This window comes from Rhineura floridana, chromosome 2 (genome assembly GCF_030035675.1).
Source record: "Rhineura floridana isolate rRhiFlo1 chromosome 2, rRhiFlo1.hap2, whole genome shotgun sequence".
Lineage (NCBI taxonomy): Eukaryota > Metazoa > Chordata > Lepidosauria > Squamata > Rhineuridae > Rhineura > Rhineura floridana.
Window position 1 is genome coordinate 117,210,127 of NC_084481.1, and position 21,506 is coordinate 117,231,632.

Below are 21,506 nucleotides of genomic sequence, written 5' to 3' on the forward strand. Positions count from 1 at the left end.
ACATAAATCTTCCTCTTTCAACAAGCCTTTTAAGTAGAGACCTTATCCCAGTCTGTGTCTATGTTGGAATTCCTGTTTAATAGGTTTTTAAACTTTTTAAAAAAATATATATTTTTAAAGCTTTTTAAAAATGTGTTTAAAGATGTTTTGTTTTAATATGTTTTTAATAGTTGTCTTGTTTTAATATATTTTAAAGTCTGTTTTTATGGTGCTTTAAAGTGTTTTTAGTGCTTTTGTTTGCCGCCTTGGGCTCCTACTGGGAGAAAAAGCGGGATATAAATCTAATAAATAAATATATAAAATCAGTCGCTTGCAGGGTGGCTACACATTTTGCTCCATAACTTTATTTCTCAGAGGGCTAGAGACGTAGTTTTTTAAAAATGAAAGCTCAGATTCTAAGCTACCTGCTGGGGACATCACTGGAGGCCTTTGCAGGTGCCATGGCACCTATGGGCAATAGGTTGGTGACCTCTGCTTTTCTGTGTTTTCATTACTTTAATCACTTGGCTTAATGACTTTAGTCAGAGTGTTTTCCTCTGCTGGCGATATTATTTGTCATTCATGCTAAGAGGGGTATACTATGGTCTGGAATAAATATCCTCCATGCTGTTCAACATCTACATGAAACCGTTGGGTGTGGTCATCTGGAGCTTTGGAGTGCGTTGCCATCAGTATGCTGATGACACGCAACTCTATTTCTCCTTTTCATCTTCTTCAGGTGAGGCTGTCAATGTGCTGAACCGGTCCCTGGCTGCGACAATGGACTGGATGAGGTCTAATAAACTGAGGCTCAATCCAGACAAGTCTGAGATGCTGCTAGTGGGTGGTTCTTCTGACCGGATGGTGGATGTCCAACCTGTCCTGGATGGGGTTGCACTCCCCCTGAAAGATCAGGTTCGTAGCTTGGGGGTTCTCCTAGAACCATCTCTGTCACTTGACAGGCTCAGGTAGCCTTGGTGGCACAGAGTGCCTTCTACCAACTTTGGTTGGTGGCCCAGCTACGCCCCTATCTGCATAGGGATAACCTGGCTTCAGTTGTCCATGCTCTGGTAACCTCCAAGTTAGATTACTGCAATGTGTTCTATGTGGGGCTGCCTTTGAAGATGGTTTGAAAGCTGCAGCTTGTGCAAAATGCAGCGGCCAGATTGGTAACAGGGACCAGACGGGTTGAACATATAAAACCAATTCTGGCCCACTTGCATTGGCTGCCTGTATGTTTGTGAGCTCGATTCAAGGTGCTGGTTTTAACCTATAAAGCCTTACACGGCTTAGGACCGCAATACCTGATGGAACACCTCTCCTGACATGAACCCACCCATACACTACTCTCAATATTCAAGGCCCGCCTCCGGGTGCCTACCTGTAGAGAAGCTGGGAGTCTGGCAACAAGAGAGAGGGCCTTCTCATTGGTGGCCCCCAAATTATGGAATGATCTCTGCGACGAGGTGCGCCTGGTGCCAACACTTATCTTTTCTGCGCCAGGTCAAGACTTTCCTCTTCTCTCAGGCATTTTAGCATGTGTTTTTAAATTGTGTTTAAATTGTTTTTTGTGTTTTAGAATTTGTATGTTTATTTTTAATGTTTTTAATTGCTGTAAACCGCCCAGAGAGCTTCGGCTATGGGGTGGTATATAAATGTAATAAATAAATAAATAAATAAATAATAACTTGATGGTGTTGATGGAGGCACATGTATAATATGATGTCTTTTCAGCTTGATAGATGATTCTTTTGTATGTATGTGTGCAAGCAGTTCTACATGTGCACAGGGCTTCTCATTTTGCTTTCCCATACACTGTATGAGAATGTGTTCCCAATGTTCCCCCAAGTTTTAGGACCAGATTTTTACATGTCATGGGGAAGAGGATCCTGATGGCGTGGGTGTATGTACAGGGCTCTTTCTGTGGTCATGATGGCTATGTACGGCCTTCACAGTAGGAAGCTGTATGCCTCTGCATGCCAGTTATTGGAAATCACAAATGGGGAGAGTGCTATTGTGCTAATGTCCTCTTTGTGGGCTTCGTATAGGCATCTGGTTAGCCACCGTAAAAACAGGATGCTGGACTAAATGGGTCTTTGGTCTGATCCAGCAGGACTCATGTTCTATATGCATATGTCCTTGAATCCTGGTCAATTCACTTTTCTTTTTTTGTCAATTTTTCCAGCTTTATGTGGCAACCCAACAGAGTTACACACAGAAGTCCACTGAAATCAGTGTCTTAAGGATGCCTCTGTGTTGGATTCTGGAATCGGACTTAAGGTTCCTATATCTGTCTGTAATCTGTTTATCCTCATGTATTCATGCATGAACTAGTGTAATTAAGAAGAGGACTCATGTATAGGGAAAGACTGGATGTATTTACTGTTATCCCTGGAAATCTAATCTATACCATTTTCAACTGGCAGGAGTGCATGGTTTTTTTTAGTAATAAATGCTTTTAGCCTCGGTGTGTGTGTCAAAATCTATTTAATTTTACCTAGAACTAGTCGTACTTGATTCCCAAATTTTTAATAGGGTAGAATAATATAGCAGACTGACATGACACTTAGTGGTTTGTTGTGGTATTAGGCCTCAAGTTTGCATAGAAGCCTTTCCTTCCTCTATACTTAGGTGTGTTGGCTTGGTATCTTGCAGTGGTTCCTCTGTGATGAAGGGAAAGCGCTCTGTAGTTGCTCAGAAGCACTATCTTCATAATGACCTACAGTATATTTGAGGCTAAGCCTTGGTGAACCTTTTTTTCAAATTAAGGTCTATTGGCTCTAACTGTGGCACACATGACATAGTTGCTACACTTGCTATATGACACAATGTGCCAAATGCTCAGAAAATCTTTGTTAACTACTTAACTCTTAAGTTCATATACTTTGTAGTCTTGAGGTGTGCTTGTTTCATATAACTGCATCTTTGAGACACAGACCTGGAATCAATAAGCTGCACAAGAAATTTTTGAGTCTTCTCCTCCAAACTGCAGCTCTGTGTTGTCCAACATGCTTTTAGATCCCAGCCCTACTAGCTATAATGTAATTCAGCTGGATTTTGAATAACCAAAAGGCAAAGTCCTCAGTTCAAACCTTTTTTTGTTCTTTTTAGTTGTAAGCCCTTGCTGAGGAAGGATATATAAATCTGAAGGGAAACTTACAAATTGCACTAACGATTTTTTGTTTTTATTTGTCTTACACTCTTCTTGTTTGAGTTGGCCAGTGGCCGAATTGGCCAATAGTAATATCGCATTCTGTCTCTTTTGTACTTTTGATTTTTAAAGAGATAAAAAATTGGACATTGTACACCCATGTTTATGACCTGCTCTATACACAATTGCTTTTAGAGATTAGGGAGAGACAGCACTAATGCTGTCTGTCAGGTTTATTTTTACTAGGTTTTCAAGGCAAAGCATATTGTAAACCACTCCTCTAGCAACATTTACAGCACTTGCCAGTATGCTATTGTGTCGACAAACTGTTCTTAAAATAAGTGATGCTACATCTAAACCTGTCACTTTGTTAATTTTGCAATGAGCTCTTAACATTGCCATTCTTAATAGGGCTCAATTTTTTAACTGCATGTCATTCTGAGAACCTCTTCAAATGAATGAATCAACCCAAGACAAAACATTAATTTTCTGTATTTAGAAACTCATAAGTTGGTTCATATAGAATGAAAGTAAGTCATTTTTAAGACCCCCTGATCGTACTTGCTTCTTAGACTTCTGAATGCACTTGTTTAGACCGTTACTATACCACCGGATATATAAAAATATCTCTAAGCAGTGTACAGAAAACTAAAACAGCAAATGCTACAACCCCCCCAATAAAGCCATTAATGAAAATTACTTATAAGAATATATAGACAACAATTCCTTCTCCTTCTTGCACACTTCCCCACTGAACACCTCTTATCCTCTTGGCTCTCACCTAGGACACCATCCATGCATCCATCCTGGTTCTCACCAAGGGCCCAGACATACTCACAGATCACCCCCCCCCCCAAATAAACTCCCAAGGAAGAGAGTTCTGGAACGTGCTGACATCACCCTGCTCTCTCACTCTAGGCTTGCTTTTATGAGGTTGATGTTGCTCCCTCCAGCTGCCCACAGCTGTGTCCCATTCAGCACTCAATCAGCTGCATTGCACACATTCAGTTCCAGGCTGCAGCAGGTTTGGTTTGTTGAGTTTCCCAGGGGGTCCAAAGGATGGCTAACAGGACACTTCTCTACTCACAGTTCTTTCTCTGCTCTACACACCTCTCCAGCTTCAAAGCTGCTTTGAGTGTAAAACCTGCAAGGATGTTGCTGTTTAGTAGGAATTGTATGTATAGATACTTGACACTTTGTATTTTTTTTCAGTATTTTCACTTAAAATAAACTAAAACTATAAAATCCTGGCACATATTACAATATCCTGGACGACATTAGATTATATATCCATAAAATAGCATTGACATGTGTTACAGAACTGTGTGAGCTGTGACTCAGAGTAAAACGTCTAAATTGGTAGGTCCCCAGCCCAAATATTTTATTAGCCACACACATATAAAACAGTAATTATATTCTTATTGGTTAAAAGGCATGTTTTGCTAACAAATACCTGAAGTGTAGCACACCTTGCCATTTCAAGCACTGGAGTTTTAAACTATATAGAGATAGTTGCTTTCACCTAGCCTTGTATCTAAAATTAATTGGCAATAAATAGAAAGTAAAGTATTACACCAAAGTTGCCATTTTCATATTAAATAACAGTAGCTTTTCTTTCCATTTGAGATTATTGCAGTAAATCTGCAGGCTGTTTAAATAAAACTTTAGGTCTTAGTTGTGAAGGAGTATGGTCGTCCAACTGTGTCGGTATTGTAAACAGAATGGGAATTCAGCTGAGTTAGACTTTGTCACCCATTTACCCCATGGCCTTGATGACAAAGTAGGTAAGGATTGCCATAATACAAGGTAGGTAGATTGTCATAATACACAGTCATAATAATTTTGTGAGCTGTGCATAGCAGTGTCTCCTACTCCATGTTGTCTTAGAGTTGGTGAACTGTGGAGCAATTTTAGAAATCCTGGTCATGGGAATATTGGTAAAGGTTCACACAACTCCAGCATGAAACTGCAACAAAAAAGGTCCATTGGCTGAGTTTCATATTGCTCTAGAGGCATTCTTTATAAGTAACTTTAATTTAACATTTTGTTGAGGTCATCTATTAAATTCATACAGTGGATGCAATTCATGAACTGCTTATTTTGGAGTGATCCTACTGATTTCAATAAGATTACTGCTCCATAGTAAATGTTGATGATATCTGCAGATATTGATTGCTAAATAACCAGCCAGTGATATCATTTGTTTAGTATTGATCTGGGAATGTTTGAACTAATGAATTGGAGATTTAAAAGGCCCTTTTATGCCGTTTGAACTTCTTAATAACCATGTTCTTCACAATCTTTTCAAATTACTGTGACTTATATATGAATATATGCCTGTAATATTTTAATTATCTGTCTCTATGCATTCCTGCATTCTTTGATAAGAATGTAAGAAGAACCCTGCTGGATCAGACCAAAGGCCTATCTAATCCAGAATGCTATTTCTCACAGTGGCCACCCACATGCACATACCTAAGCCCACAGGAAGGACATGAGCACAATAGGACTCTGCTGCTTGTGATCTCCAACAACTGATATTCAGAGCAACTGATATTCAGAGGCATGTTGTCTCTGATCCTGGAAGTATAGTATATAACCATCATAACAGCCAGGATCAGCACTGCAGCACATGGGGAAGGAGGGTTCACCCTTTCCTCCCACACCACAGCCCCAACAAAAGGTGTCCCACCCCAAGATTACCATTTGTATTAGGAGGAGGGAAGGTCCCTGAATATTGCTGGGGGGAGGGCTCAACCCCCAGGTCAATCTTAGGGGGAGTTCTATTCCTTCTGCCTACTGTTCTATGAGCCCTACACGTGGGAGATGTACCAGAGAGATCCTATTAGAAGTGCCCTACTGGACCAGACCAAATATCTGTTCTCAGAGTAACTATATGCCTGTGTTCCTTTTAAATAATGGTTTGTCACTTGTCACACTATTTGTTTCCCAAACTCCCTGATAAAGCTAGTTTAGGCACAGGAATTTGCCCTGTATCTTCAACATATTCTGCAGTGAAGATAGATGCAAATAATTCCTTCAGCTTGTCTGGAGCTTCCTTTTCCTAATTTAGCACACCTTTGTTTCCCTTGTCATCAAAATGTCCAACCACCTTTCTAGCTGGTTTCCTGCATCTAATGCATTTAAATATTTTTTATTGTTGATTTCAGTGTTTTTAGTGATGTGCCTCAATTTTTTAAAATTATTTTGTATTTACTTACACTTCTTTTGCCAAAGTTTGTGTTCCCTTTGTTCTCCTCATTTGGACAAACTTTTTCTGAAGAAAGTCTTCTTTCCTCTAATAGCTTCTTTGACCCTGCTTGCTGGCATCCTCTTCATTTAACTGGTCACCTATCTTTGCTTTGTAGATGGGAATACTACTGAGCATTTATGAATCCCTTGTGCCTTTTTAAAACAAACCAGGAAAGGGCCTTTTCACACATTGCTGGAAACAAACCAATGCTTGCCCCATGTCTATCCTCAACAATGAACTACAGCCAATTCAGTTTCCTTGTGAGTGTATCTGTGTGCATGTGTTTGAAAACATGTTTGTTGCATTCCCCTGTCATATTTTTAGGTGTACATGTAAAGCATCTTGGGTGTTAATCTTCAAGCTATAGTGTATAAAACAGACAAAAAGTGTAGATCTCTTTGATACAATGAAACATATATGCATAATAAAAGCAAAGGGAGCTGCATCAGTCTGTAAGAAAAAATCTCCAAAATCCATGCATCGTGCCCGATGAACAATTCTGGAGAACTCAGAAGCTTTCCACACTTTTGTGACATTGGGTTGGTCCTCTTAAATGTATTGGCTTTTCGAACATAAGCACACTGTTAATTTTGTGGATAAAATATGTGCAGATATCATATCCATCCCCCACATTTGACATGCACAGTTTTCTCAGTATATATACATGCAGCTGATGGAAATTATTGTGGTCCACACTGGCCATATTGTCTACACAGTTGGCTTTCCACTGTCAGCATGGGTATATATGTTTCCGGGACAAGATTTCAAAGGATAGTTCTCATACTTCCACTTCTGTATTGCAGAACATGAAATTGACATCCAGGTGTGTATTTGTTATGCATCCCTCTGTCTGTAATGTGTAAGGCTGGAGTCACCAGCATGGTACCCGTAGATACAATGACAACCTTGAGATCTTCCCTTGAGACCACAAAACTTCTGAGCCCCTCCAACTCATGAGGGGCTTGGTCGTGAGGTGGTGAGGGTGATTACATTTTTCTCCCTTGAAAATATATCGAGCTGAAGGAGAAAGTTGGAAGACTGGCACTCTTTCCCACTTCCTCTTTAGACTCTATATACTTTTCAAGGCTCAGATTAATTCTGTAGGATTGAACTTTTATTTAGCTCCCTTGGTAAAGTGAAGTGTGTGTGTGTGCGTGCTTTTTCTTTTTTCTGTCTCTCAGGTAGAGTGATCTAGGGGATGGATGAGAGAAGTAACCAGAAGAGGTGGTGCCCATGGCACTTGTTCAAAAATCCAAATTTTCCCATGGGCCTAAAAAGGTTGGAGAACCCTGAAGTAAGGTTAGTTTCTGGTCTTATATTCTAGCATTTATTTCTGATACCTTGAGGATAATATTGCTTGCTTCTGGTCATAAGCGTATATTTATTTATTTATTTATTACATTTATATACTGCCCCATAGCCAAAGCTCCCTGGGCGGTTTACAGCAATTAAAAACATAAAAAACAAATAGACAAATTTTAACACAAAAAAAACAATTTAAAAACAATTTAAAAACACATGCTAAAATGCCTGGGAGAAGAGGAAATTCGTGACCTGGTGCTGAAAAGGTAACAGTGTTGACGCCAGGTGCACCTTGTCAGACAGATCATTCCATAATTTGGGGGCCACCACTGAGAAGGCCCTCTCCCTTGTTGCCAGACTCCCCGCTTCCCTACAAGTAGGCACCCGGAGGAGGGCCTTGGATGTTGAGCGTAGTGTAAGGGTGGGTTCATGTCGGGAAAAGCATTCCATCAGGTATTGCATTCCTAAGCCGTGTATGGCTTTATAGGTTAAAATCAGCACCTTGAATCGAGCTCGCAAACATACAGGCAGCCAATGCAAGCGGGCCAGAATTGGTTTTATATGTTCGACCCGTCTGGTCCCTGTTACCAATCTGGCCGCTGCATTTTGCACAAGCTGCAGCTTTCGAACCATCTTCAAAGGCAGCCCCACGTAGAATGCATTGCAGTAATCTAACTTGGAGGTTACCAGAGCATGGACAACTGAAGCCAGGTTATCCCTATGCAGATAGGGGCGTAGCTGGGCCACCAACCAAAGTTGGTAGAAGGCACTCTGTGCCACCAAGGCTATCTGAGCCTGTCAAGTGACAGAGATGGTTCTAGGAGAACCCCCAAGCTACGAACCTGATCTTTCAGTGGGAGTGCAACCCCATCCAGGACAGGTTGGACATCCACCATCCGGTCAGAAGAACCACCCACTAGCAGCATCTCAGACTTGTCTGGATTGAGCCTCAGTTTATTAGACCTCATCCAGTCCATTGTCGCAGCCAGGGACCGGTTCAGCACATTGACAGCCTCACCTGAAGAAGATGAAAAGGAGAAATAGAGTTGCGTGTCATCAGCATACTGATGGCAACGCACTCCAAAGCTCCAGATGACCACACCCAACGGTTTCATGTAGATGTTGAACAGCATGGGGGACAGAACTGACTCCTGTGGAATACTGGAGAGTCCAGGGTGCTGAGCAATTTTCCCGAAGCACCACCTTCTGCAGCCGACCCGCCAAGTAGGAGCGGAACCACCGACATGCAGTCCCTCCCGCTCCCAACTCAGCCAGTCTTCCCAGAAGGATGCCATGGTCGATGGTATCGAAAGCCACTGAGAGACCAAGGAGGATCATCGGAGTCACACTCCTCCTGTCTCTTTCCCGGCAGAGGTCATCATACAGGGTGACCATGGCTGTTTCTGTGCCAAAACCAGGCCTGAAACCCGACTGAAATGGATCCAGATAATCAGTCTCATCCAAGAGTGTCTGGAGCTGGCCTGCCACCACTAGCTCAAGGACCTTGCCCAGGATGGAACATTTGCTACCAGTCTATGGTTCAGCACATTGACAGCCTCACCTGAAGATGAAAAGGAGAAATAGAGCTGCATGTCATCAGCATACTGATGGCAGCACACTCCAAAGCTCTAGATGACCGCACCCAACGGTTTCATGTAGATGTTGAACAGCATGGGGGACAGAACCGCCATGCAATCCCTCCCACTCCCAACTCAGCCAGTCTTCCCAGAAGGATACTATGGTCGATGGTATCGAAAGCCGCTGAGAGATCAAGGAGAATCAAGAGGGTCACACTCCCCCTGTCCCTCTCCCGACAGAGGTCGTCATACAGGGTGTCCATGGCTGTTTCCGTGCCAAAACCAGGCCTGAAACGTGACTGAAATGGATCCAGATAATTGGTCTCATCCGAGAGTGTCTGGAGCTGGCCTGCCACCACTCGTTCAAGGACCTTGCCCAGGAATGGAACATTTGCTACCAGTCTATAGTTATTAAGATTTTGTAGGTCCACTGAGGGTCTCTTCAGGAGTGGTCTCACTACCGCCTCTTTCAGGCAGCCAGCGACCACCCCCTCTCGCAGAGAGGCATTAATCACTTCCCTGGCCCAGCTGGCTGTTCCATCCTTGCTAGCTTTTATTAGCCAAGAAGGGCAAGGATGCAGCACAGAAGTGGTTGCACGAACCTGTCCAAGCACCTTGTCAACGTCCTCAAGCTGTACCGACTGAAAATCATCCAAGAAATTGGGACAAGGCTGTGTTCTGTATACCCTGTTTAATTCACCTGCTATAACACTGGCGTCTAAGTCCTGGCGGATGTGAAAGATTTTATCCTGGAAGTGCCTAGCAAATTAATTGCAGCAGGCCTCAGATGGTTCTACTATGTCCCTGGGGCCAGAGTGTAGTAGCCCCCAGACAATTCTGAAGAGCTCCGCTGGGTGGCAGATTGATGATTTGATAGTGGCAGCAAAATACTGTTTTTTTGCTGTCCTCACTGCCCCCAAATACAGCTTACAATAGGCACTTACCAGTGTGTAATTGCATCCACCAGGAGTTTGTCTCCATCTGCACTCAAGCCGTCTCCTATATTGTTTCAACGCTCTCAGCTCTGGGGTATACCATGCAGCTGTATGAGTTCTACACAGGAGAGGGCACTCAGGAGCAGTCGTGTCAACCGCTCGGGTCATTGTATTCCACAGTTCAACCAGGGTTTTGACAGGAGCACCAGCTCTATCAGCCGGAAAACTCCCCAGAGCCCTTTGGAAACCATCCAGATCCATTAGTCTCTGTGGGCGGACCAACTTAATAGGTCCCCCACTCTTGCAGAGGGGAAAAGCCGCTGTAAGTCTAAACTTCACCAAGCAGTGGTCTGTCCATGACAGAGGGACTGACGTAAGGCCCCCCACATTCAGATCACCATTTCCATGTCAAGTTGCCAAAACCAAGTCTAGAGTATGCCCTGCTACATGTGTTGGGCCAATGGCATCTTGACACAGTCCCATGGTTGTCATGGAAACCATGAAATCCTGAGCTGCCCCAGATAAGGTGGCCTCGGCATGGATGTTGACATCTCCCAGAACCAATAGTCTGGGGGATCTCAACAGTACACCCAAGAACCACCTCCGTCAGCTCAACTAGGGAGTCTGTTGGGCAGCGGTGTAGGCGTTACACCAAGAGAATCCCCAGTCTGTCCTGCTGACCCAACACAAGGTGCAAACACTGCAGACCAGTAGTCACATGGACAGGGTGCTTGCAGAGGGAGATGGAGCTCTTACAGACCACAGCAACTCCCCCTCCCCGACCCTCAGGTCTACCCTGATGCTGAACCAGGTACCCTGGCGGACATAGCTGGGAGAGACTGACTCCTCCTTGCTCACCCACCCAAGTCTTGGTTGTACATGCCAGATCAGCTGTCTCATCCACAATTAAAGCATAGTGTTTAACTGTTACATTGTTTGAAGGTGTATTTTCATGAATTCATCAGATAACAGTGCTACTCTTCCTCTACGCACAGTGATAAAATGCACTGTGCATTGTTATTGAGTTGCTATTATTTTTAGCTTCATGCACTTTGTATAGAAATGTACCATTGCAAGTGTGGCATTCTGTTAAAAAGAAATGCACAAAAGAGGGAAAATCCTGCCTAGCAAACAAAAGTTGGAGGAAGGTCTAGTGATAGAAGTGAAGTCTCTTTTTGTGCTTCTTAAATATTTGTCTGGTCTTTTAAAGATATTTGCCTTTGCTGTTTGCATTGGATTTAATTTGTAGGTTTAAGTGCAAAAGAGAAAATGAGAGTCCTGAGAGAGAGGCAAAAGAGCAATACTGTATTCTTAGATTTCACTATAAAACTTACACTTTTTGAAAAAAGGAAATGATGCTTTGTAGTCATTGCAGAACATTGTAAGTTATAAGAATTATGATATGCAAGGCAACGTTATCAGCAGATGAACAGATAATAATGAGAGCTGATTACCAATGTTCCAGAAGTGGTTGAGATGGAGAAGTAATACGTAGCAAGGAAACTCAAGGACCAGAATGTTTTCCCCATCTTCCATTTTCACCCTTTAGGGGGGAAAGGACTTTTCCCACTGAGGCCTTTTAGCATTGCGGCTTTTCTCTTGATGTTTATTTGTTTTATTTTATTTACTAAATTTATTAGTAGCTTTTCTTCACAAAAGTGAACCCAAAGCGACTTACAATTGAGATATCTATTTGTTACATTTATATCCCACCTTTGCCCTAACATCAAAACAAAACTTTGCACCCCAGTCTGTGTGTGCTCATGATATATGCAGCTCCTTCCTGTGTGTGGAATGCCATTCATTTACATGGAAGGGACCTATGTGTAGGCGGAACATTAGTTCCTTCCAGTGAAATGAAATGAAATGAAAGCTGCTTGCATGATGCACACACCTGAACTCATTTTCAGGAGGAAGGACTAAAGAGGCTGGAATTAACATAGACTACAATTTAACTTTGGATATTAGGCAGGCACCATCTCTGCTATCATTTTGGCGCCTTTTGAAGACTTTCCTCTTTCAACAGGCCTTTTAGGTTGAGACCTATCCCAGTCTGCATCTGTGTTAGAATTGCTTAATAAGTTTTTTAATAATGCTTTTAACCCTTTTTTAAAGTTGTTTTTTTAAATGTTTTTAATGCTGTTTTAATGTATTTTAAGATCTGTTTTTATGATGTTTTAAAGTGTTTTTAGCGCTTTGTTTGCTGCCCTGGGCTCCTGCTGGGAGGAAGGGCGGGATACAAATTAAATAATAAATAAATAAATAAATAAACTGAAGGAATATGGCATAACATGGCAGGACAGTAGAGGGTGTTGCTGAGGTCTCTCTGTTGAGATGGCATGGGAGATTGGCATAGGCAGCCAGCCAAGATTTCTTCTCTGGCACAACTCGGCTCACCCAGGAGCTGCCCATCTCCCTGCTCCCCATTGTGAGGAAAGATGGTTGTTCTCCGCCAGAACTGCTGTTGTTTGTATTTGTATGAAGCTCTCAGAGTTGTAATTTAAGGGTAGCATAGAACATTTTAAAATAAATATTACATCTTCACTCCTATAAATAGCAGTTCCACTCATTAGATGTGTAGGTTTGTATCAAAAGCTGCTGAGAGATGAAGTTGAAACAACAGAGTTGCACTCCCCCCAATCTTTGTTCTGATAAAGGTAATCCATTAGGACAACCAAAATGGATTTGCTCCTAAAACCTAGCTTGAACCCAGATTGGAATGGGTCTAGATATACTTTGTATGCCCCAAGAGTGCTTGAAGCTGAACCACCTCTACACTCTTGAGCACCTTCCCCCAAAATGGGTATTTGTGACACCTTAATTCTAGACAACTTCAGCCAGCTCAGTCAGGAGGACTGCTAGGCAGCAGGGATGGCAGTATAATGGCAGCATAATGGCAGCACCCCCAATATATCTCTTTGGCCCAACACCAGATGCAAGCCCTTAGAGAAGTCTCCAGGTAAGGGAGATGGAAATGTTATGGACCATGCTGACTCCCCTGGCCCTCTAGCATGTGTTGGTGCTGTACTAAGTACCCAGGTGGGCAAAACTGGCCAGATCCATTCCATCCAACTTGCCCACCCAGGTCTTGGTAACACATGCCAGATGGGCTCCCAGTCATGGATAATATGGTCACCACAAGGCTGGAAGACACAGTGGTAGAGCAACCCTGAGTGGTGGATTATGATTCATTCATTCATTGGCAATCACTCATGGCTGAGTAAGATTGTCTTCCAAGATAAGGTCTTTAATTACGGGTCCGTAAGTGACTGTGGAGGCCAATTCTAGATCCACACAGCCTATCACAGTGAGGACAAAGGTTTCCAGATCGAAGACAGTGGCAATGAGGATTTGCTTGATGTGTACAGTGTACAGTAAGAATACTGTGTACAGTTCTGGTCGCCTCATCTCAAAAAGGATATTATAGAGTTGGAAAAGGTTCAGAAGAGGGCAACCAGAATGATCAAGGGGATGGAGCGACTCCCTTACGAGGAAAGGTTGCAGCATTTGGGGCTTTTTAGTTTAGAGAAAAGGCGGGTCAGAGGAGACATGATAGAAGTGTATAAAATTATGCATGGCATTGAGAAAGTGGATAGAGAAAAGTTCTTCTCCCTCTCTCATAATACTAGAACTCGTGGACATTCAAAGAAGCTGAATGTTGGAAGATTCAGGACAGACAAAAGGAAGTACTTCTTTACTCAGCGCATAGTTAAACTATGGAATTTGCTCCCACAAGATGCAGTAATGGCCACCAGCTTGGACGGCTTTAAAAGAAGATTAGACAAATTCATGGAGGATAGGGCTATCAATGGCTACTAGCCATGATGGCTGTGCTCTGCCACCCTAGTCAGAGGCAGCATGCTTCTGAAAACCAGTTGCCGGAAGCCTCAGGAGGGGAGACTGTTCTTGCACTTGAGTCCTGCTTGCGGGCTTCCCCCAGGCACCTGGTTGGCCACTGTGAGAACAGGATGCTGGACTAGATGGGCCACTGGCCTGATCCAGCAGGCTCTTCTTATGTTCTTATGACGTGCCTTCCACTTAGCTCGTTTGTCCCTTTCGCCCTGTACTCGTGCTTCTTCAAAGTCCATAGCACCTTTGATAATAGCCGACCTCCAATTGGGACGCTCATGGGCCAAAGCTTCCCAGTTCTCGATGCTCATGTTAAATTTTTTTAATTAGCTTTAAGAACATCTTTAAACCTCTTCTGCTGTCCACTGATATAATCCGTTTTCCATTCTTAAGTTGGGAGTAAAGTAGCTGCTTTGGAAGATGATGACCAGGCATTTCGAACAACATGGCTAGTCCAGCGAAGTTGATGTTGAAGGATCATTGTTTCAACACTGGTAGTCTTTGCTTCTTCCAAAACGCTAATATTAGTCTATCTTCCCAAGTAATTTGCAGAATTTTCCAGAGGCAGCATTGGTGGAATCTTTCAAGAAGTTGGGAGTGGTGTTTATAAATGGTCCATGTTTCACAGGTGTACAGTAAGGTTGGTAGTACAATGGCTTTGTAAATAAGCATTTTAGTCTCCCAGCAAATATCCTCGAACACACTACGCTTCATTCGGGAGAATGCGGCACTCACCGAGCTCAGACGATGTTGAATTTCAGCATTGATGTCAGCTTTTACAAAGAGATGGCTGCCAGGATAGGAAAAGTGATCAGTGTTCTCCAGCACTGCACCACTAAACTGGACTGATGGTGCTACAGAGGGATTGGTTCGCACTTGCTGATGAAGCACTTTGGTTTTTTTATGTTAAGCGGGAGCCCAAGCTTTCCATATGCTTCTGCAAAGACATTTAGGATAGTTTGAAGATCTTTCTCTGAATGTGCGGGGATGACATTATCATCGGCATATTGAAGTTCCACGACAGAGGTTGACATTTTCTTACTTTTTGCTTTCAGCCTACTGAGATTAAAAAGCTTTCCATCTGTTTCATATATGATTTCCACACCAGCAGGAAGTTTCCCCTCAATAAGGTGTAGAATCATAGCAATGAAGATAGCAAATAAGGTTGGAGCAATGATGCATCCGTGTTTGATGCCTGATCCGACTCTGAATAGATCACTCTGAAAGCCATTGTTATCCAAAACTGTCACTGTCATGTTGTCATGAAGGAGTCGCAAAATATTCACAAATTTATCAGGGCATCCAGTTTTCAGAAGAATGGTCTAGAGAGCATTTCAATTCACAGTATCAAAGGCCTTAGTTAGATCAATAAACGCCATATATAAAGGTCGATTCTGCTCCCTGCATTTTTCTTGAAGCTGCTGTGCAGTGGGGATCATGTCCACTGTCCCTCTGGAAGGGCGGAAACCATTTTGCGATTCGGGGCGGACATCTTCTGAGATAGGTAGGAGGCGATTTGTGAGGATCCTTGCAAGGATGTTACCTGTGGTGGCAAGAAGACAGATACCTTGATAGTTCCCACAATCTGTTCTATCACCCTTGTTAAAAAGGTATCCTTAAAGTCTTCCGGGATCTCCTCCCTCATCCAGATTTTTTCGATGAGCTTATGAAGTTGTTGTGTAAATTCAGGCCCACCTTCTTTAAAGACTTTAGCAGGAATCCCATCAGGTCCACTAGCTTAGTCTCATTTGTTGGGAGTGGGAGGGACTGCATGGTGGTGGTTCCGCTCCTACTTGGCGAGTCGGCTGCAGAAGGTGGTGCTTGGGGAACATTGCTCAGCACCCTGGACTCTCCAGTATGGGGTTCCGCAGGGGTCAGTTCTGTCCCCCATGCTGTTCAACATCTACATGAAACCGTTGGGTTTGGTCATCCAGAGCTTTGGAGTGCATTGCCATCAGTATGCTGATGACACGCAACTCTATTTCTCCTTTTCATCTTCTTCAGGTGAGGCTGTCAATGTGCTGAACCAGTGCCTGGCTGCGACAATGGACTGGATGAGGGCTAATAAACTGAGGCTCAATCCAGACAAGACTGAGATGCTGCTAGTGGGTGGTTCTTCTGACCGGATGGTGGATGTCCAACTTGTCCTGGATAGGGTTACGCTCCCCTGAAGGAGCAGGTTCGTAGCTTGGGGGTTCTTCTAGAAGCATCTCTGTCTCTTGAGGCTCAGGTAGCCTCGGTGGCACGGAGTGCCTTCTACCAACTTCGGCTGGTGGCCCAACTACATCCCTATCTGGACAGGGATAAGCTGGCTTCAGTTGTCCATGCTCTGGTAACCTCCAAGTTAGATTACTGCAATGCACTCTACGTGGGGCTGTCTTTGAAGATGGTTCTGAAACTGCAGCTTGTGCAAAATGCAGCAGCCAGATTGGTAACGGGGGCCAGACGTTTTGAACATATAAGACTGATTCTGGCCCTCTTGCATTGGCTGCCTGTATGTTTCCGAGCTTGATTCAAGGTGCTGGTTTTAACCTATAAAGCCTTACACTGCTTAGGACCACAATGCCTAATGGAACACTTCTCCCGACACGAACCCACCCGTACACTCCACTCAACATCCAAGGCTCTCCTCTGGGTGCCTACTCATAGGGAAGCTGGGAGTCTGGCAACAAGAGAGAGGGCCTTCTCAGTGGTGGCCCCCAAATTATGGAATGATCTGTCTGACGAGGTGCGCCTGGCACCAACACTGTTATCTTTTCAGCACCAGGTCAAGACTTTCCTCTTCTCCTAGGCATTTTAGCATGTGTTTTTAAATTGCTATTTAAAAATGTATTTTTAAATTTGTATATTTTTTAATGTTTTTAATTGTTGTAAACCGCCCAGAGAGCTTCGGCTATCGGGCGGTCTACAAATGCAATAAATAAATAAAATAAATAAATAATGGCTTTACTGACTTCATCCAAATTAGGGGATACTGCAAGCTCGACTCTGTTGTTGCGGAATTTGAGAGAAGACCTTACCAGCCACAATAGAATTGTGATTAAGGAGGTCATGGTAATGTTCTTTCCAATGCAGTGCAATAGACTCTTTATCCTTAAGAAGTTTGGTGCCATCCATGGAATGTGAGGGATTTGTACCATAATTTGTTGGTCCATAGATGGCCTTTGTGGCATTAAAAAAGCCCCATGCATTGTGAGCATCTGCAAAATGCTGGAGTTCTTGAGCTTTCTTTATCCACCAGGCGTTCTTAAGTTCTCTAGTTCTTTGGACTTCAGCCTTTGCGGTGGCATATATTTTTTTTCTTAGGGGTACAGTTAATGTCTTTCTGCCATATGTGGAAGGCTTTCCTTTTCTTGTCAATTATATGTTCAAGCTCACTATCATTCTCATCAAACTATTCCTGATGTTTCTTAGTTTAGTATCCAATAGTTTGTTCACATGCTGCAATAATGGATGTCTTCAGTTTAATCCAGTGTTCCTCGACATTTTCAGGGAGTTCCGTAGGGAGATGTTTCTTGAGAGCTGTTTGAAAGCAAGCTCACTTAATAGGATCTTGAAGGGTGTGGATGTTCATTTTACACCTTGGTTTTCTTCCTTGGAGTCTACGCTGAGGAACAATATTAATGGCCATAGTGGAACGAATTAATCAGTGATCTGTCCAGCAGTCATCAGCATTCATCATGGCCCTAACGAGGAGTGCATCACGACGATCTCTGGCATGGACAGTTACATAATCCAGGAGATGCCAGTGTTTTGACCGAGAGTGCTTCCATGATGTTTTAAATTTATTTTTCAGGCAAAAGAGTGTGTTTGTAATAACAAGATTATGCTCTGCACATTTAGTCAGAAGTAGAATTCCATTCAGGTTGCTATTGCCAACTCCTTCTTTCCCATTGTCTTCTGGCCATAAATGAAAAGCACGCCCAACTCTTGCATTGAAATTGCCCAGGATGATAATTTTATCCTCCTTGGGTATCTCTGATAAGATGGTGTCCAGCTGGGTGTAAACTTTTCCTTGATGTCTTCATCAGCATCTAATGTTGGTGCATAAGCACTTAGAATAGTTGCCTGCTGGTTTTTGGTGAGTTTTTACTGGAGAGTTGAGAGTCATTCATTAATGCCAGTAGGAACTTCTGACAAGAGCTTCACAAGATTATTTTTTATAGCAAAGCCTATTCCATGTATTTGTCTTTCTTGTTCAGGCAGTCCTTTCCAGAAGAAGGTGCAACCTCCTTTTCTCCCTTCAATTGTATTTCTCCTGCTCTTCAAGTTTCTTGGAGTGCTACTATGTCAATATGAAAACGTCTGAGCTCCCTCGCAATGATGGCAGTCCTGAGTTCAGGATGTTCACTATCTGTATTGTCCAGCAATGCCTGTATATTCCATGTTCCAAAATTCAATTGTCTTTTGCGACCACTTAGTGGTGACCCCACTGGATTCAGTAATCCAGTCAGGGAGCGAGATGAGGCAGACTATATTTAGGGCACCTTTTCTAGCCCCCTCCCCATACAGGGTGAGCAGAGTGGATCCTGAATATTACTGCTCAGTCGTAGATATAGCTGCCAAACTACTCAACTGCCTCAGTCCTTGAACCAGGATGACTGAGTCTGTATCCACCTCTCATGTGCCAGTCCATGACTAGGGGCTTCCGGATTTCACAGTCCTGCCCCTGTTGCTATTCGCTGATCGCCATGGGACTTTTGTTTTATTTTGTTTTGGTTGGAAGACTCCTGTGCACGGATTTGTTTTATGTGAGGAAATCAGTGCACAACAATCAACACCCAGTCTTGACAGAAAAAGGCTTTGATCTAGTGGCGTGGATACCACGACAATTGGAAGTCTTTTATCTGCTGCAGCCTTCATCTGCCTTCACAGTCATTGTAACATACACATTGTTATCCTCTGCCTGTTCTGCCGTTGAGGACTTTCTTGGATCGTTCTTTGTCTGGTTCCTCTCCCTGGACCTTACCGCCATTGGTGACCCTGCTGGGAGTACATGACTCCCAACAGCATCGCTCACAGGGTTCATTGGAACTCTCAAACCCACTCACCACTACTAGGTGACGATCCAGCAAGAAGGATCCTGCGGGCTGATGATAAGACTTGTTCCATCTTACCCAGAAGAGACTTGTATCTTAAAATTCTGATTCAAACATGTATCTTTAGCATTGTCCAATTTAATTTTTGCTGCCATGGTGTTGCTTGCTAAATGGCCTAGGGAGTATCTAAAGTATTGAATAATGAAAGCTATTTTAACAAACAAGATTTTTTTTATTTTAAAAATCCAAGACAATATTGACAGGGTAAATGTGCAATGGGCATAGTTTGGCTAGAGCGAGTTGCTCTCTGTGTGTAAGTGTTTACTGTAGGCTACTTGAACCACAGCAATGTTTAGGGGTATAGGTGCTTCTCATATACATAGAATACATGGGGAAAGAGTAATGTGAAAAATATATCTCCTGTAGTCTGACCACAGTACTAAACTGACCTTTGGAGTATCTGGATGTGGTAGTGATACTCCCCCTCCACATTTCCTTTTTTGGGGATATGTAGAAGGGTCATCTATTCCCATACCTACAAAATCCAGGAAAAAAGTAACACTTTAGCCTTATATGAGAGTATAATTTCGATATGCTGTTCTGATGCATCAAAGTAGAAATTTGCTATTGACTGAGAGACTACATCCTTATCCTTCTGTATTTGTTATCATTGTTATGCATAGATACTATTCTGTTGAAATAGCAGGGGTTCTGCCTTCAGTTTTGTTGAGTTCAGTGTCTTTGCATCACTTTTTAGGCTTAATGGTGTTTGACAGTAAATTGGGGGTCAAACCCCTTTTAGAAATGTGTTTTCGTATCTTTAATCTCTAGATTGATAAAAATGTACGCTGAGGTTACATGCTTAAATTACAGAAGTCTTGTGCTGTGCAGTAAATGAAAAGAAGTGCCTAGAAACTAGAGGCTTTCTATGCATTCAACTAAAGCTAGAAATATAGGCCGTTTACTTGGCAATACATCATAAAAGAGATGCTCATGTCTCTCAGTAGTCTAATTCATTAGCACAAAAGGCTTTTTTCCTAAAAAAAACCTTTCTTTTTATTGAAACTCCAACAAAACAAAGACAAAAAAAGCAAAAACATCAAGTAGATGTCAACTTGATATCAAACGGCATAATTTATCATAAAAATAAATGTGATCTAGTGACTCAATGCTTCACAGCCATATGGTATATGCAGGGAAATAAAGGCAAGGCAAACAGCTATACGGTTTCACTAAGACACATATAGTAAAAGAAGTTTGAGATTATAGGGATACAAAGAACAAGATTGGGAAAAGTATTCTAAGAGACATAGGCTGGTGCTTGTGGGTGTAGTGTGACAGTGAACACATTTCATGATGGGAATGGTGCATTTGGAGGATGTTACTCTTATTCTCACTGTCATTTTACATGCTGGCAAAAGTTTTGAATACTTGCTTTCTGCTGTAATACGTTTCCATGTAAAAAATGAATTAGACATGTTATGTTCTAATTTGAAATCCTATGCCTCATCAGAGAAATAAGTAGCAAGGTATCAAACATCTGTGGTTCTTTTGCTAGCTGACACAGAATATGATGCATTTGCTTTTAGCTGCCCTATTCACATTTACTTCACAGTGGAAGATATAGGGCAGATCCCTGAACGTGAACTAACATTTGCAGGAAGGGATTCTGAGGAACTGAGACAAATAGTGGTAACGAGAGAGGAAGTTCTAGACTTAATGGACAATATAAAAACTGACAAATCACCGGGCCCAGATGGCATCCACCTGAGAGTTCTCAAAGAACTCAAATGTGAAATTGCTGATCTGCTAACTAAAATATGTAACTTGTCCCTCAGGTCCTCCTCTGTGCCTGAGGACTGGAAAGTGGCAAATGTAACGCCAATCTTCAAAAAGGGATCCAGAGGGGATCCCGGAAATTACAGGCCAGTTAGCTTAACCTCTGTCCCTGGGAAACTGGTAGAAAGTATTATTAAAGCCAGATTAACTAACCACATAGAAGAACAAGCCTTGCTGAAGCAGAGCCAGCATGGCTTCTGCAAGGGAAAGTCCTGTCTCAGTAACCTACTAGAATTCTTTGAGAGTGTCAACAAGCATATAGATAGAGGTGATCCAGTGGACATAGTGTACTTAGACTTTCAAAAAGCATTTGACAAGGTACCTCACCAAAGACTTCTGAGGAAGCTTAGCAGTCATGGAATAAGAGGAGAGGTCCTCTTGTGGATAAGGGATTGGTTAAGAAGAAGAAAGCAGAGAGTAGGAATAAATGGACAGTTCTCCCAATGGAGGGCTGTAGAAAGTGGAGTCCCTCAAGGATCGGTATTGGGACCTGTACTTTTCAACTTGTTCATTAATGACTTAGAATTAGGAGTGAGCAGTGAAGTGGCCAAGTTTGCTGATGACACTAAATTGTTCAGGGTT

The 21,506-nt window shown here is 42.6% G+C and overlaps 1 protein-coding gene across 25 annotated transcripts in view; it reads left to right on the forward strand.

Annotated features, from left to right (window-relative positions):
- The window catches only part of SOX6 (SRY-box transcription factor 6), a 765,761-nt gene that overhangs the window by 190,312 nt on the left and 553,943 nt on the right, over positions 1 to 21,506 (forward strand). For 13 of the 25 annotated variants that reach the window (XM_061610274.1, XM_061610275.1, XM_061610270.1 and 10 more), the window contains 2 exons: positions 2,165 to 2,259; positions 7,565 to 7,682. The exons of 5 other annotated variants lie outside the window; for them this stretch is intronic. In XM_061610274.1, the coding sequence (XP_061466258.1) occupies positions 7,582 to 7,682 (101 nt within the window). In that variant the 5' untranslated portion in view covers positions 2,165 to 2,259; positions 7,565 to 7,581. Of the gene's footprint in view, positions 1 to 2,164; positions 2,260 to 6,498; positions 6,644 to 7,564; positions 7,683 to 21,506 lie in introns of all 25 variants that reach the window. 7 more of the 25 variants (XM_061610284.1, XM_061610285.1, XM_061610286.1 and 4 more) reach the window with 4 other exon arrangements.